Source organism: Diadema antillarum, unplaced genomic scaffold (assembly GCF_040938485.1).
Source record: "Diadema antillarum isolate AM-2024a unplaced genomic scaffold, OU_Dant_1.0 seq00000637_RagTag, whole genome shotgun sequence".
Taxonomy (NCBI): Eukaryota; Metazoa; Echinodermata; class Echinoidea; order Diadematoida; family Diadematidae; genus Diadema; species Diadema antillarum.
Genome location: NW_027271554.1, coordinates 1,721,628 through 1,737,540, shown reverse-complemented (window position 1 = coordinate 1,737,540; position 15,913 = coordinate 1,721,628). Strand labels below are relative to the sequence as shown.

The following is a 15,913-nucleotide window of genomic DNA, read 5'->3' as shown; positions in this document are numbered from 1 at the left end:
GAAAAAGTTTTGTTTTCATTCTCTGATCAACGAATCTTATTTCATTTCCAGAGAAACGAAACTTCGGAATAATGCCACTAGTCGGATAAACGAACCTTGCTGATTATTTTCGGATTGACAAACTTCTATAGTCGGCAGTGGGAATCTGCGTGTATCGGATTTGCAATAACGAACCATCGGCATAACGAACCTCCTTCTTCTTCTTCTTTTTTTTTTTGTCGGAAAATGAACACCACGCCTAGAAATCATCGATAGTGTCGAATAAGAATGAAACTGATTTCTTATACTTCAAAGATTTTTCTTTTCTGAACTTTCTCCCAATGCCCGAATAAAAAGAGTGGTTTTAGAGCGTGTTGCTCTGAAAGTGCTTTATTCCAAAGGTTCGTGAATCCGAAAATGATGAATGATATGGCCTATTAAATTCTCCGAAGGTTTGCCAATCCGAAATGAAGGTTCGATTTTCTGATGGTTCGTTTGGTAGTTCATAATAATAATAATAATAATATATATATATATATATATATAAGAGTACTGTTCGTTATTTCGAAGGTTCGTTAATCCGAACATTTGTGGCGTTATTTCGAAGGTTCGGTATTCCAAAAATGAAATAGGGTTCGTTATTCCGAAGGTCCGTTGATCCGAAAATGAAATAGGGTCCGTAACGAACCTTCGGAATAACGAGCTTTTATTTCATTTTCGGATTAACGAACCTTATTTCATTTTCGGATTAATGAACCTTCGGAAGAACGAACCTTTGGAATAACTAATCTTCGGAACAACGAATCTTCGGAACAACGAATCTTCGGACTAAAGAACCTTCGGAAAACGAATTGTAACCATATGTATATGTTGAAAAAAATGGTGTTATGTTGAGGCGCATGTAAACACATAATTACAAACACAAGAACACACGATTCACAAACTGGAATACAATCGTAATCTCTATTTGTGGAATTGATGAAAATGAAAAAGGGTTCGTTAATCCGAACATTTGTGGCGGTATTACGAAGGTTTGTTATTCCGAAGGCTCGTTAATCCGAAAATGAAATAGGGTTCGTTGTTCTGAATGTCCGTTTATCCGAAAACGAAATTCCTTCGGGATAACGAGCTTTGTTTTATTTTCTGATTAACGAACCTTATTTCATTTTCGGATTAATGAACCTTCGGAATAACAAATCTTATCACTTTTTCGGATTATCGAACCTTCGGAATAACGAACCTTCGGACTAAAGAATTACCTTCTGAATAACGGACCTTCGGAATAACGAACTATACAGTCGGCAGGCGTAAATTCACACACGAATACACAATATACACCAAGAGACGAACTGGAATATAATCGTAATCTGAATATGTGGAATTGATTTCATCATTATTATTTTCATTTTTTTCCTCTTCCTCTCCCTTCTTACGAAACTGTGATGATGAAGAAAAAAATAATTTCTGCTTCTTGTATATAGGTTACTTCATTATTCCACACTTGTGTGCGAAGGTAAGGTGAGGGGTACCGAGTGGTCAAGTGTCGGGGTCATCCAACGAGACATTGGACATTGGAGTAGTGCATACAGATGAGGCTTATAAATATGTCTTACGGTATTTTTTTGAAAAAGTGGACCTTCCAGACTTTTATTTCATATCTATTTATTTATTTATTTACAATGTATTTATTTTTGGGGGGTGGCGTATAATGTATACGCACCCTACTTCCACCCCCGCTACAGGCCTGCTGATCCTGATCATCCTCTTTGAAATAATGGGCTGCGTGTTCCCCTTGTCATATCAGCCCCTTCTCATCATCATTTTTTTTTCATAGCAATATACTCACAAACAACCTTTATGAAATGTTGAAGAACATACAATTCTAAGAGGAATTGAACATTCATTTTAGGAAAATCTGTTTTGAAATGGCTGATATAAAAACAGTGTAAAACAAACGATCGTCAAAGTGGGTCTAACTTTTATTGAACTGCTTTATTCCACCTCCCTGATATCTCAGCCATTTAAAAAACAATTTTCATCAATAAACTTTGAATTCCTCATAGAATTATGTGTTCTCTATTATTTCATTAGAGATGTCTCGTCTAAAAGAAAAAAAAAACATCTAGTCCCATCTCAAACAAAACTGTACCATCCCTTTATCGAACCTTTCCCCGTGGAATAATGAACTGTCTGAAAACTCTACAAAGAGTCCGGATAGAATTCCGCAAAATACTAGTACGTGGTGGCCATATTTTACTCTTTCTTTACAGACCGATCTGCAGTTCCAAACGGTAAAAACAAATGCCAGTCCCTTCCAGTCAAAATGGGATGATGTTCGTTATTCCGAAGGTTCGTAATTCAAAACAAATTTTCATCAAATACAACTTTGAATTCCTCACAGAATTATGTGCTCGTAAGCAGAAATTAGTAGGGACGTACTCAGCAGCTCCAAAATTCGTATTTTGCCCTAAAGAATAAAGATTCCCATGTTCAGCGTTCATTGATTGCTTTATGTTATACCAAGGACGCAATATCTGATTTCCAAAAGCTTCGGAAGGGGGGGGGGGGTGCGGAAACTCCAACTGCCTTTCAGGGGAGGGGGATACTTTGAACTTCTCAAGCGAGCTTTTGTGAGAGCGAATGCAAAACTTTGTTGGGTATTTTTAATTATCGTTTACTATAAAACATAGACATGCGTGTCAAGCTTTAACTTTAAACATCACCATTTCCGAAGTATATTATTCCAGTTTCTTTTCCCCTAACTATAATCTGAAAGTCTGCCACATGCATGCATGATCGCTAAACGCCACGCTTTGCGTGGATGTGCCGAAGTACGAAACATTTACAGCTCGTTATTCCGAAGGTTCGTTATTCCGAAGGCTCTTTAGTCCGATGATTCGTTATTCCGAAGGTTCGTTGCTCCGAATTTCATTTTCGGATTAACGAACCCTTTTTCATTTTCGGATTAACGAGCCTCTAGGTATAGGGAATTTGCGTGTTTCGGATTAACGAACCTTCGGAATAACGAACCTTCGGAATAACGAACAGTACCCGTACGAAACACGTGGTTTCACTCAATTCAAAGGAATGAGGTTATTGCAAGTTCGATGGATCGAATGCCCCTCATGACTTAGTTGAAGAAATCAAGAAGTCTTTTACGAGCAAAGAAATAAAAATGAGAATGAAGAAAAGAAAAACCCCGAACGAAAGTTGCTAGCCAAAATATCTAAGTAAAATTTAGTGGAAATTTACAGTATATATATATATATATATATAATTATATATATATATTTTTTTTTTTTTTCACAGGTGAAGTTCCTTCGAACTTTGAATAAGGATACGCAGTTTTGAGGGGCATGAAATTGTCATGATTTTGCTGTCTAATCGGGTACATGTAGCTCTCAATAAGCATGCGGCTGCATAACATTCTCGTAGAGAATTTGTCTCGGCATACGAGACCCTTCATACTAGTAATATTTCTGTAATTCCATTTTTGATTGAGTGATTAATCAATCCCTTTTATAGTTCAGTGAGCATTAAAAATACTGGTAGTCAAGTATATATAATCGACTGTTCGATGTTGTCTAGTATGGGCCAAAAGAAAGGCTATACACAATCATGATGTGTTGCTTAGAATCATGATCTTTGCCAATTACAAGCTGATCGTTGTTCGATCGATATTTCCAGGCTATGTAATACGCTGTTTATTACCAGAAGTGCGCGCATTCTTTCGTCTAGCTCCTGGAGTCTGGCAACTGTTTTTGTGGAAATGCCCACAAGTGTGTGTGTGTGTGTGTGTGTGTGTGTGTGTGTGTGTGTGTGTGTGTGGGGGGGGGGGGGGGTCAAGTTTCTTCTATCCGAAGAGACTGCATATGCACAATCAGCTCTTCGCTTTTATTTTACTGTCGTCAATGTTTTTTTCCCCTTATTCTTTGCTGGTAATAGCATTCGTAATTTAACCGAAAATAAAAAAGGTCAAACGGTTGGTTATTCGGCAATTCCATCCAAGTTGTAAGTTAGTTTATCATAAAGAGCAATACATGTACATGTACTAGTATTTGACAATTACAACAGAAAAAGAAATGATCAAATTTGATCCTGAAATTTGATCCTAATGGCGATGTAGAAGAGAGGGAAACGTGGCAGATGGAAGGATTTTTTTTATCATTGAATTTTAAGAAAATTACAGATCACCAGTATATTTCATTTCGTCAAAACTATATCGTGTTTATGTCAGTGCGTGTATGTGGGCATATGTTTACTTGCGTGTTTTAATTCAACTCTCATCGTGTAATATCCCATAATTATAATTACAGCAATCTGCGGATCCCGAGAAAAAAACTGAAAGATGTAGCATCTCCTTGCTCAAAGTCTTGTACTACGCCTCCCCTCCACCACCCCCACCCCTCGAAAACCAACCTAACATAGTGTGTTTGAAAACACCCGCTGTGCTTCTCAAAAAAAAAAATAATAAAAAATAGAGAAGAAAACAACTGAACATTTCGCGTCGTAACCTGTTGATTGCACGTCGGTCTCCCACCACTCAAAGAACATCTTACATGACACCGTGCCGTGAGAGCTGAACATGAAAGTTGCGTTCTTCCCAGGCACGCACATGTTGAATGACAGCACGTGGTTATTGCGCACCTCGCATTGGACACATACTGAGTAGACTTCTTCTGCAATAGACTGTTCACAGATTCTTGCAGACTGACTTGATTACAGTTGTTCTCATCAACTAGTGTGTTAGTGTACGCGTTTCTCTTCATATTGTTATAATATATGCTGTTAATAGCCTGCAGGGAAAACAACAGCGTGTTTGAAATGGAATTGTTGGGAATATATCACAGGTTACTACTGATTTGAGAAGAATTTGCTTTCCTGTCTTCCAAAGTGGTATGTACAGGCAATCTCCCCTAAAAGCCTAACCAATTAAACGTAAAATCCAGCGGTTTTCTTGGGATTGCAACGGTATTTTAGCACCAGCCGATACTCCTGTACTGTAATGATAGGGAGATCAGGAACGAAATTGCACATCGTTTAATACAACCTTGGGCGTCCTTTATACTTACACACGGAATGAGTTGCCCGTCGAGGCGTGGTAAATATTCTGTAGGTGTATGTACCATTATATACCAGATTAAGAACTAATTTCCGTAAAACAGTATCCCGACAGTGAAAAGAACTGCCGTGTCGGTAAAATAATGTCAATGTGACGATCAAGCTGTAATAACAATGTACAAAATACAATCTACCAACTATAAAAAGAAAGACATATTACATTCGTTCATCAGAACAGAAGTGAAATTCATCCACCAAAATTTACGTCTAAAGGCGAGTCTAAGCAAGGTGTGTGACCGTGGCACATGCCGTATTTGACCGAAAGATCGGTCTGTATCTGTCCGTCGGGGAATGTTCCGCGGAGACTGCGTCTGGCTTCACCGATCCCCTCTGTCTACGGAGGACGGCGTTAATGGCAAAATACAAAAGAGTCCTCCGGACAGACGGATCTTTCTGTCTAATGCCGTATGTAAATAATCATAACAGTTGTCAAAATGCAGCTTCACGATGTCCTTTTTGTGACTTGTGTTTTGTTTTGTCGGGTTTTTTTTTTTCTTCTTAACAAAGTAGCTTCGATATTTGAAGATCACTTTTCCCATTGGCATTTTAACATGTCAAACGTTGCACTCTCGCTATTCAATTGCCTGACAAAGGATACTAGGTCCCTAGGAGTCAGTGTAGATTTTTTTTCAGTGATTTCGTTCATTTATATCAACACAAGACTCGCGAATTGTCATGTCACATTATATAGCTCATTTCACTGTCGTTAAATCAGGATTCAGGTACTACTAGGTCTAGTAGTGTAGTAGACCTACTTTATATAATCATAATCACTTCATCCTTGAATGTAAATTAGGGCCTAGGCCTACACTTTATTTTTTGAGTGATCCCGATAGAATAGTGTCTCAGCTTGAAGGTTGCTCGACGATAATTTTCCACCTCATTTGTGATTAAACTGGCATCTATACGGCCCACAAACGATTTCGAGCCGTGTAATTCTAGTCTTTACGTTATAAAAATCGCCATACGCATCGTAGTACACCCAGCTTCTGGCTCTCGTTGGTTGCGTTGCTGCTCGAATTCTCTCTTCTGTTGATTGGGATCACACGGCGTACGACCAAACCGGGCGCCTCCCGCACACATGCACAAAGCATGAGACGTGACCAATACTAGTACAGAGTTTGTATGTGGCGGTAGAACGCGGAGGGACGCCAGTCGTCCTACCGCGGTAGGACGATTTCTCTCTTACAGAAAAAAATCACCAGCGCGCACATCATGTCAGATGCGCCTATATACGCGTAAAATCGTCCTCGAGCGTTCCATGCGTCCTCCTGCGGTAGAACGCTAGTGAGAATAAATATCCCTTCCCTTAAAAAATGATGAATTTTTAAAGTTTTGGTGCCATCATTGCTAGATATTAAAGAAGCCTCCTACAGTTCATAATGTCATTTTGGACAACAGTATAAAGAAGATATGAGTATAATTCCACAAAACTTCATTTTTCATGAAAAGTACACATTCCATCAACTTGTTACGGATGTTAAGGGTTATATTCCCCCTGCTTTCTGAAAGAGGTATAAAAGTCAAATGCTCTGTCATTGTGCGAGAAAGCTTCAAATCTGTTGAATTTTCTGTATTTTCCTGATTTTGCTCAAACTTCACTGATATGTTCTGATAACATTTCTGCATGTAGATTCAATGTGCATAGATATTTGGGGTTCATTTTTCTTGAAAAGGGAGCAATCTGATTTCAAGTTTTGATAGAAAAAACACAAACAAACAGCAAATTAGCCTTGACTGCTTTTTCTATAGGTAGGAGCTTTGAAAGTGATGTGCTAGCGAAGTAGTACTTCATTATCTTCTAATGTACAAGTTTTCCTTTTTCTAGCAAGTACAGTCTCATCAAGTATTGAACATAAAAACAACAACCAAAAAAACGAACAAATAGAAAATCCATTGTCATAGTCGGCGACAAAACAACATCAAGAACGACAAAAGATTTGCTGGCAGTGGTGCCATGTTTTGCAAGTGGCAGTCAGTGATGTATGAATATTTTTTGTTGCAGTGAAGTATATACATGAGAGCAATGAGAGGCTATCATGTGTGATGATGGGTGCTTTATCAACTCACTTCTGGCACAGAATTAAGGTTTCCAAACAACTTTCAGGGAGATTTTGGCAGATGGTATTTAAAGTGCAAAGCTTTTTCGATTTATATGGGGTTAGAAAACATGTTTCTGAAACGCCAAAGGAAGTGTGATTGCAAACATGTTTGAAACAGAAACACGTTTCTGTGGAGATGATCAATGCAAAGTCAGTTTTAAACGTGTTTAAAGCTTGGATCTGCCATTGCCAACCACTGCCAACTTCACATCTCCGCTCCTCAGGTCAAAGTATGCAATGGAGTTGCGCAGTGGCAAGACCTCCCACTTGACTCACTCTAGAGGTGATAACGCAACAACTTGAGAAACGCGACCTGAACTTTTAATAGGCATTTGCAAACTCTTTTTGATAGTGGGTATTAAAAGATGTTTCAAACATGGGAAAGATGATAAATGCAGCCTAAGTCTTACTTTTGCACAGTGACAAAGCTGAGAGAATTTAACATCCTTTCTGTAAAGAGGCATAAACTGCAATGATTTATTAGTGCAGTGTAGAGCTGTAGGCTTCCCTGATTCTACTGGAGGCTCCGTGAAAACTCTGATATCTCTTGATATCTTGACAAGATAATGGAGAAATCTTCCCAATTTGGGAATTACATGTGCCCATCGAGCTGCACGCATGAACACACAAGTACAACCCGAGTTACCTTCACACAATTTTTAGAAACTGTGAATTTTTTAACATTGAAGATAAGGCCCCCCCCCCCCCCCAAAAAAAAAGGTTGTATCGGCATAACATGAGATTTTCAAACAGGGTCGGTCGGGCAGATTTTTATATTTTTATATTTTTTATTTTTTTACTACCTGCATTTTACGTGTAAAACTCGTGCTCAGCTCAGTAAACAGTTACAACTGCTGCACCAAATGTGCTGTGTTCATCTATTCTACAAATCATTTATGAGGCCAATATTACTGGAATTATACCCCTTCACAGAATTTAAAGATCTTGAAATCCCTATCCTGAATGTTTTCACTTCATATTTTACTATTTTGACTTAGATAAGGTAGATGCAAATTGACCCATATGTACGATCTTTTCATCGCACACGGCGATCTCTATTACAGTCCTACATATACAGATTCGTGTAAGTTCTCCACACAAGAAACCTATGGCAAAACTGTGCACAATACATCGCAGTCTGAATGCTGAGTATACACTGAATAAATCTTGTTAGAGTACGCGTCCGTGTAGGAAACAGATGACGTACTGATCAAGCGAGGCTTATGCGAGGCGCTAGATCTCTCCCTCGTACATCCGATATCCCCAGAGCCGTTTCCACTTCCGGGTTTGTGCGATTGCGATCGCAATCAACAAGATATTTGATATTGATAGCAAAAAAAAATAATAAAAAACATGGGGTCGGCGGAATTTTTAGGGTCGGGCGGGTTACGCCAATACAACAATTTTTTTTTTGCCTAAGCTTGTAGATGCACATCCACACAACACCTTGTCTTTGAATCGATACGGCGAATTGATCGTTCACTGCACATTCAAAGTTAAAACATAAACCGTAGCATTCTATCACTTCTTGGCACCTCACAATTTCTTCAGAATTTATGTTCTTCTACACACATTTCAAAGATTTTCAGCAAGGAAGGAACGGAAAGACATGGGGCTAAGTTTGGAAATTTTTTTTACCATGTACTCATTTAACCAAAATGCCTACTCAATCTTCTGGTAAATATACAGTAACTCGCATTGGAAGTGCGTGTTCACTTTTTATTTCAATTAAGCGGAGTACCTGATTTTAAAAGCAGTACCTGTTTAAGCAGAGACTACTGTATTATGTAGATTGATTCAAATCAATGTGAGTAGGTCATTCTGTTGGGGCATGAAATGTAGATCCTGTCTTGGTCATGTGGCTTGAATGTCGTGCGGCTTGAATTTCGCATTTGTGCACAGAAAACAAATATAAATGCTAGAAAATGGTTTGTTCTTGAGGAAGTAGACTTCCTCCCACCTGGAGGATGTTTGCTATTAAACATTTTGATTAACCCGTTAGTAACTGAACCACCAGAAACCGCCCGTCTTATTACTCCCTAAAACGCCCCAAACTGCCCCATTTTTTTTTTTTTTTATAGTGTCATGCTTTACCATTTCTATTGTTTTCTTATAGAATAAATAATTATGTAATTCATAAGGGGTTAAAGGTCAACAAAAGTATGTCAGAATTACTTCTTTGACACACAATTCTCTTAGTAAAGTCTTAATAGGCTTTCTGATATACATAACTGAAAAATAAACATGCAGTGAGCTACAGTGTATTTTACATATATTGGAAAATTACTGAAATTGATATTGCTATACAACCTTCTGGGGAGCAATAAGCCATTATGTACAGAATCTTTAGTTGTTAAAGGGTTAATGGCATTCATGGAAGGTGCCCCCCCCCCCACTATTCTGATCATGATATACAATTGTACTTGCCTAGCTATGAATCACATTAATTGATGGTTTATCCTTTCATAATTTTGTTCTGCGTTACATCTGTCTAAAACATTAAGCATAGCATTTATGGAGGTTCTCTCTAAATGAATGGCTTGATCTTTGTCCTTATTTTGATATAACTAGCAAAGTTTTGCCATTGCGGGAGAGGTAATCTTGACAGGATCTTGTGCTGCAAAACTATATAACCCTCCTAAGGCAGCATTTGAGCTTTGTATTCTCATTGCCCTGCAATCTTTTTTTTCTTTACCATCTACCCACACCTCGTCTTGCGATTCCAGCACAGAACGGATCATGGAAAAGATGTTTGCCGTGAATAATAAATCCCTTTCCCCCGTGCATTCCAACAAAACTCCCACACTGTCATTAAGAATACTTGGTGTACAATACATGAATGAGTCTGGTACTCGCGACATTGCCGCAGAGCGAGGCTAATCCATGACCTCTGTGTAGGAACAAGCCTCCAGTAAAAACTCCCACGTCATTTACCCCTTCAGAACTACACTGATGTTGTACCAGCAGACAACTCCTTTCGGTGTGTGTGTGTGTCTGGGGAACATTGTCTTGAAACGAGACTAATCCTTGACCTGTAGAGCACCAACAAGTTTCCAAGTCAAACAATGAGTTGGCCCATCTGTCTTTTGTCCCCATAGTTTCCTTGACTGCATTTCTGCCCCCCCCCCCATATCCCTGTCCGTGGGTGTGTACCGCTCCAATAAAGTGGGTGCATGAATAGCGGTTTTAGCGGTGGACAAGCCCAGTGTTACATCACGACCTGAGGACACAATGGTGGGGCCGACACAATGGTGGGGCCTACACAACACGTGCACTGGGCTGTAGGGTTTACATTCAGGACCTTGCCAGACAGGGCCCCCGCACATAGTGGTACCGTAGTGCATGAAGCATGTAAGATCTGTTCTCGGTAAAGTCACCCGATTTGCATAAATTAAAAAAATTGGGTAAATCCCTTACCCCCCCCCCCCCCCCATGCACGTACACATACACATAAAGACACAATGATAGTAAATTATAGAAATAACAAGAGACAGCAGCAGAAATTAACAGATGAAGGTAAATTTTTTTCCAGCAGTAAAGTTATACCTACTGTATATAAACACCTTTTGATATTAAACCTCTCTGCATCCACACAGATGGAACATAAGTAGGCTTTTACATATTTATCTTTTCTTTTCTTTTTTTGGGGTGGAGGATATACACTAGGGTAAATCATATTGTACCTTGTTACTGAAATACAGCACTGCATAGTTACAGGTGAAACTGTCCCTATAGAGATTATTTAAAGCAATGCATCAACATGTATTTCGGTTACACAAGACATATTTCAGGGCTATTAGTCATCTGTAGTGTTTTTGTTGTTGTTTTTTCTTATCAGTGTTTGTGTGTGTGTTTATGCCTCTTGGTATGATTACACTGAAAAGAAGAAGAAAAAAACAAACAAATAATCGAGTGACCTTGAGCCTACAGTGAATTTTTCACTTTTGTAATACCTAGGTCAGTCCCTTCTAAGACTTTCTCATGTAAATAATCTTAATAACACAATTTATTGGACTTCTGAGTGTGTCAAAAGTGCAAAAGCTGATATCTGAAGGGCAAAAGGATAGTCGCTGTCCAAAGTCAATTAGTTCAAGTACCATTGAGATACATGTCCTGAATATATATGATTGACTGTGTCATGTGACTTAGCGTAGAATGGTTTACACTACAGTACTCTATCCTGCTTCTCTGCGATCTCCCAAGCTTGTTCAAGTACAGATAGTGCATTTATCTGGTTTGATAGAGGGCAAATATTGTGATATCAAAGTTGAAAACTGCAGTTACATCACTGCGATATGTGAATATGAATATCAAAGTTGAAAACTGAAAGAAGAATGTCAAGTATTTATTTTGATCTTACAGACCTGTGTACAAGTATATGTGGCCAAGCACTGCATTGAGCCAGTACAATGTATGGTCATGGCTGATAATCAACTGATAGATTTCCAGATCCTCATGTCATTATGAATGAAAATGTTTTAGTTTTATTTTTCCTAATGCTCTCTTTTCTTCTCTTTTTACTTATCTCTCTCTGTTTCTTTCTTTTGAAAATTAATCCTAAAACTGTATCTTGAAATTCTACCTGAACCTCAATGGCATAGCAAAATGTGTTGCTTCCTTATTGGTGAATAAAGGAATTCATAAAAAGATGTGTATATGTGTGTGGGGTGTGTGAGTGTACATGTGTGTGCGTGTGTGCATTTATGCCATGAAGCGCTTCAGATTACCCATGATGTCGAATGAAAGTGGACACCTAGGCATAATGATTTTACAACACACATTGTAGCCGGAGTTTTCTCATTGTCAAATCTGACATCATGTCTCAGAGATGCTGACAAAACGTGAGCACTTTTTAAAGGGATTGTATAGTTTTGGTTGAGACCTAATTTCAGGTTTCTAACATTTTTTGGTGAGATAATGAGAAACCTCTTATAAAATATGAAAGAGCATGTAATTCTATGAGGAATTCAGCGTTAATTTGATGAAAATTGGTTTTGAAATGGCTGAGATATCCAAAATAGAGTAATTCTACCAAAGTGTGGGACCCACACTTTATCACTATCGCTTTGTTTTACTTTGTTTTTGGATGTTTCAGTCATTCCAAACCCGATTTTCATCAAATAAACTTTGAATTCCTCTTAAAATGGTATGCTCTGCACTATTCTTGGTATCTTGCAAAAATCTAAAAGCCAAATTTTCATCTCTACCAATACTGTACTATCCCTTTAAGCATGAACTGAACTGAACCAGATGATATTGCTGTGGAATCATGTTTTAGTTCCTTTATATCCAGTATCTCCCACGATGTACAAGTGTATCCCTTCAAATTTTGCGCATGATCACTGACGCATATAATGTTATTTTAGCATAGCATGAGGCATTCCTCCCAAGTCAGAACTGTAAAATTATTACATGATATAGATACAAGCTGTAGCAATAATGTGATATGTGTCTCCATCTTCTTTGGAGGAATTAAGGCTGAAAAGATTTCCTCAGAAATCTGTGGATTTGAAAGCTATGTCGTCATGATTTGTTTGAAGCCTTTCATGAGACTATTAAATCAAAAGGAAAAAAAAGAGGATTTTTTTTTTTTGTAGGAGCATAATAATATTGTTTTCTTCATGTTTTTAATATCAGGCTTTCTTGTGATTTTGATCTTTCACTTGCAGTTGGTTACGGCGTTTGTTGTGTCAGCATCAGCGTCAAATGTAGATAGATTCGGCAAGCCCTTCAACCCACTGCTAGGAGAAACATATGAATTACAAAGGTGAGATACTGCTCTATGTCAATTTTTTTTTTCTCTCATTGCTTTTCACATAAAATGCAGAAGTCACCTCCACTTGTTCTGATGTCACTAATTATGGGACGTGATTGACCCTTTTCAATCTATGCATGCAATGAACTCGAGCTCAAATTTTGTGTCAGATATTCAGAATTTTAAAGGTAATAACTCACTGTATGCCCTTCTTGTAGTCTCTTGAGAAGTTTTTGTTTTAAAAGAAAAGGAAGAAATTAGAATGGCAGTTATGATAGATGAGTTCAGATGTGGCTTATTTGCTATTAAAGAGAACCCTTTTATAAATTGTAGCAGAGCATACCTATGGTTTATCAGGGTTCGAAATTGGCAATGGTCCGCTGGCCATTGGCCACCCAAAATCACGTCGGACTAGCTAAAAATCATAAAATTCTGAAGTTACTAGTCCGTCTGGCTAGCCAAAATATTGCTTCAGTGTCAAAATTGATTCTAAGTAGTCCGCCTGGCTAGTTAAAAAAAAAGTTAAGTGCGACCCCTGTTTATGTAGCACAGTCTACTAGTTTTCTGTTGTAGATTGCTTCCTATTAAAACATGTTTATTATATTGTCAATGTCTGTATCTATTGCGTCTATAATGTGTATTCATCATTGCAAATTCTGTCCAAGCATGTTGATATATTGATCTACACAGTAGGTATGTTCCTCTAGATATCTCTATGTGCATAAGACTTCTGTTGCCATACCACTGGTATGACATGATATGCATTATATTGGACGCAGTGTGTGTATTATGGCTTGGCCATTGCTCTCTTTACTTGTAGGAACCCCCCTCTACTTGTGCTGTGCAATTTCCATTTATTACCTCCGCCGAGGGGGGAGGTTATGTTTTCATTACCGTTTGTTTGTTCGTTAGTTAGTTAGTTTGTCCGTGTGCAAAATAACTCAAAAAGTAGTTAACGGATTGGGATGAAACTTGCAGGAAAGGTTGAGAATGACACAAGTAACAAACGATTAACTTTTGGTAGTGATCCGAGAATTTGGGGGGAATTTATGAAGGATTTTTTATATTTTGGCAGGTAGGGTCAATGAACTTGGGAGTTCAGGCTGCGCGTATTCGAGGTTTGCGTGCTCTAGTTTCTGCTAGGGCGAGGCGCGCCGTGCAGCTGAGGGTTTATGACGTAACAAAGGCTTCTATATCAGGAAATCGGGCGACTTTCAGCACACAATGCTATAAGTACATTAGGGTGGAAATCACTGATATCTCTATGGAAGAACAAGATCAGTGGTGGAAATGAGCTGCATGCTTGGCGGAGGTCTGCGCTCTCAGAGTGCTTTTCTAGTCTATCTATGCATTAATTGTTGGATCATCTTGTGATTGATCTGTGTGGTATACTTGCTCTCTGATGATACATCAGAGTCAATTCTTTTTACCCATTCACCCGTTGCTCATTTTAATTTCGTGCGATTCTAATGTGGTCTACAGGGATGACATTGACACGAGGATACTGCTTGAGCAGGTCTCGCACCACCCACCGGTCAGTGCCTTCCACGCCACCTCGCCCCACTTTGAGTTCCACGGGGCCGTCCACCCCAAGCTGAAGTTCTGGGGCAAGAGCATGGAGGTGCAGCCGAAAGGCGTGGTCACAATCAAACTTCCAAAGTAAGTTGGGCAGCCACCGGTGTTGGCCGCCTGATTCCCCCCTCCCCCTCACCCATGTACCATATACTTAGCCACGCTCGTCCCATAACTATGTGGGGCACCTACATCTATTTTGTAAACTCCACCCACGACTACTTTGCAAGGTCTACCTTTAACTCTGTACAAAACTCCACGTGTAGCTTCTTTGCAAACTCCTCCTAGAACTCCTGCATGTACCCTGTAAACTCCTCAAGCAACTGCTCTGCAAACTCCTCCCGCAACTGCTCTGTAAAATTCCTCCCACAACTCTTCTGCAAACTCCTCGCACAACTACTTTGCAAACTCCTCCCACTACTACTCTGCAAACTCTTCGCACAACTTTAAACTCCTCCCACATCTACTTGACAAACTCCTCTCCCACTTTAGTATCTCCTTTGCAAACCTCCCACAACTACTCTGTAAACTCCTCCCACAACTACTCTGTAAACTCTTCCCACTACTACTCTGCAAACTCCTCCCACAACTTTAAACTCCTCCCACATCTACTCATGCAAACTCTCTCCCACTTTATCATCCACTTTGCAAACTCCTCCCACAACTACTCTGCAAACTCCTCCCATGTCTACTCTACAAATTCCTCCCACAACTGCAGGTTTGCCATCATAGATAGTTGCCCCTGCCTTTATTATGTTGATTCAAATTTTTCAGGCCCTTACCAGATCACAATGATCAGAGTGTCCAATGTTCACTGAAGCCTGGGGCTTATGGGAAAATGCATTCCTCTACCAAACTTGTACAAGCTGACTCCTCGTAATATTGGGCCATGATTTCATAGATTTTTGTAACCAGTTGTATCTGAAGCCAGCAGCACCATATCCATGTTGTGATTCCATGAGGATTGAGATAGAAAGTGCAACAAACTTCATGGGAAAGGAATGATGGCAACATTACAGTATAAGGCTGTATTCTTATTTTGGACTGTGTGGAGTGACCAAGAGCTATGAAGTCCATTTCCTGTGTGTAGCAGGAAACTTGTGCTAAGTTGGAGAAGGGATGTGAAATAATTTTGACAGGTGTAAGAAATCGGCAAATGGTCTGGAAAGAAGATTATCTATCTTGTAAAGTCGTCTTCATTTTGTTGAAGGGATTGCCTGCTGCATAATCCTTTATGTGCTGTGATTGCCGATTGGCACAGAAAACTCCATAGCATTGTACAAGCTGTCCAAAGTCCCTGGCACAGAGAGGGTCATGTGAATCAAGACAAAACTAAATGAAGTAAAACTTAAGCGCGGTGTTCACTTCACTCAGGTGTATGAAG

General features: G+C 39.1%; 1 protein-coding gene across 1 annotated transcript in view; it reads left to right on the top strand.

Annotated features, from left to right (window-relative positions):
• LOC139736353 (oxysterol-binding protein-related protein 1-like) overlaps nucleotides 1-15,913 on the top strand; it is a 105,638-nt gene that overhangs the window by 75,788 nt on the left and 13,937 nt on the right. The window contains 2 exon segments of the mRNA XM_071647109.1: nucleotides 12,872-12,969; nucleotides 14,440-14,616. Coding sequence (XP_071503210.1) covers nucleotides 12,872-12,969; nucleotides 14,440-14,616 — 275 coding nt within the window.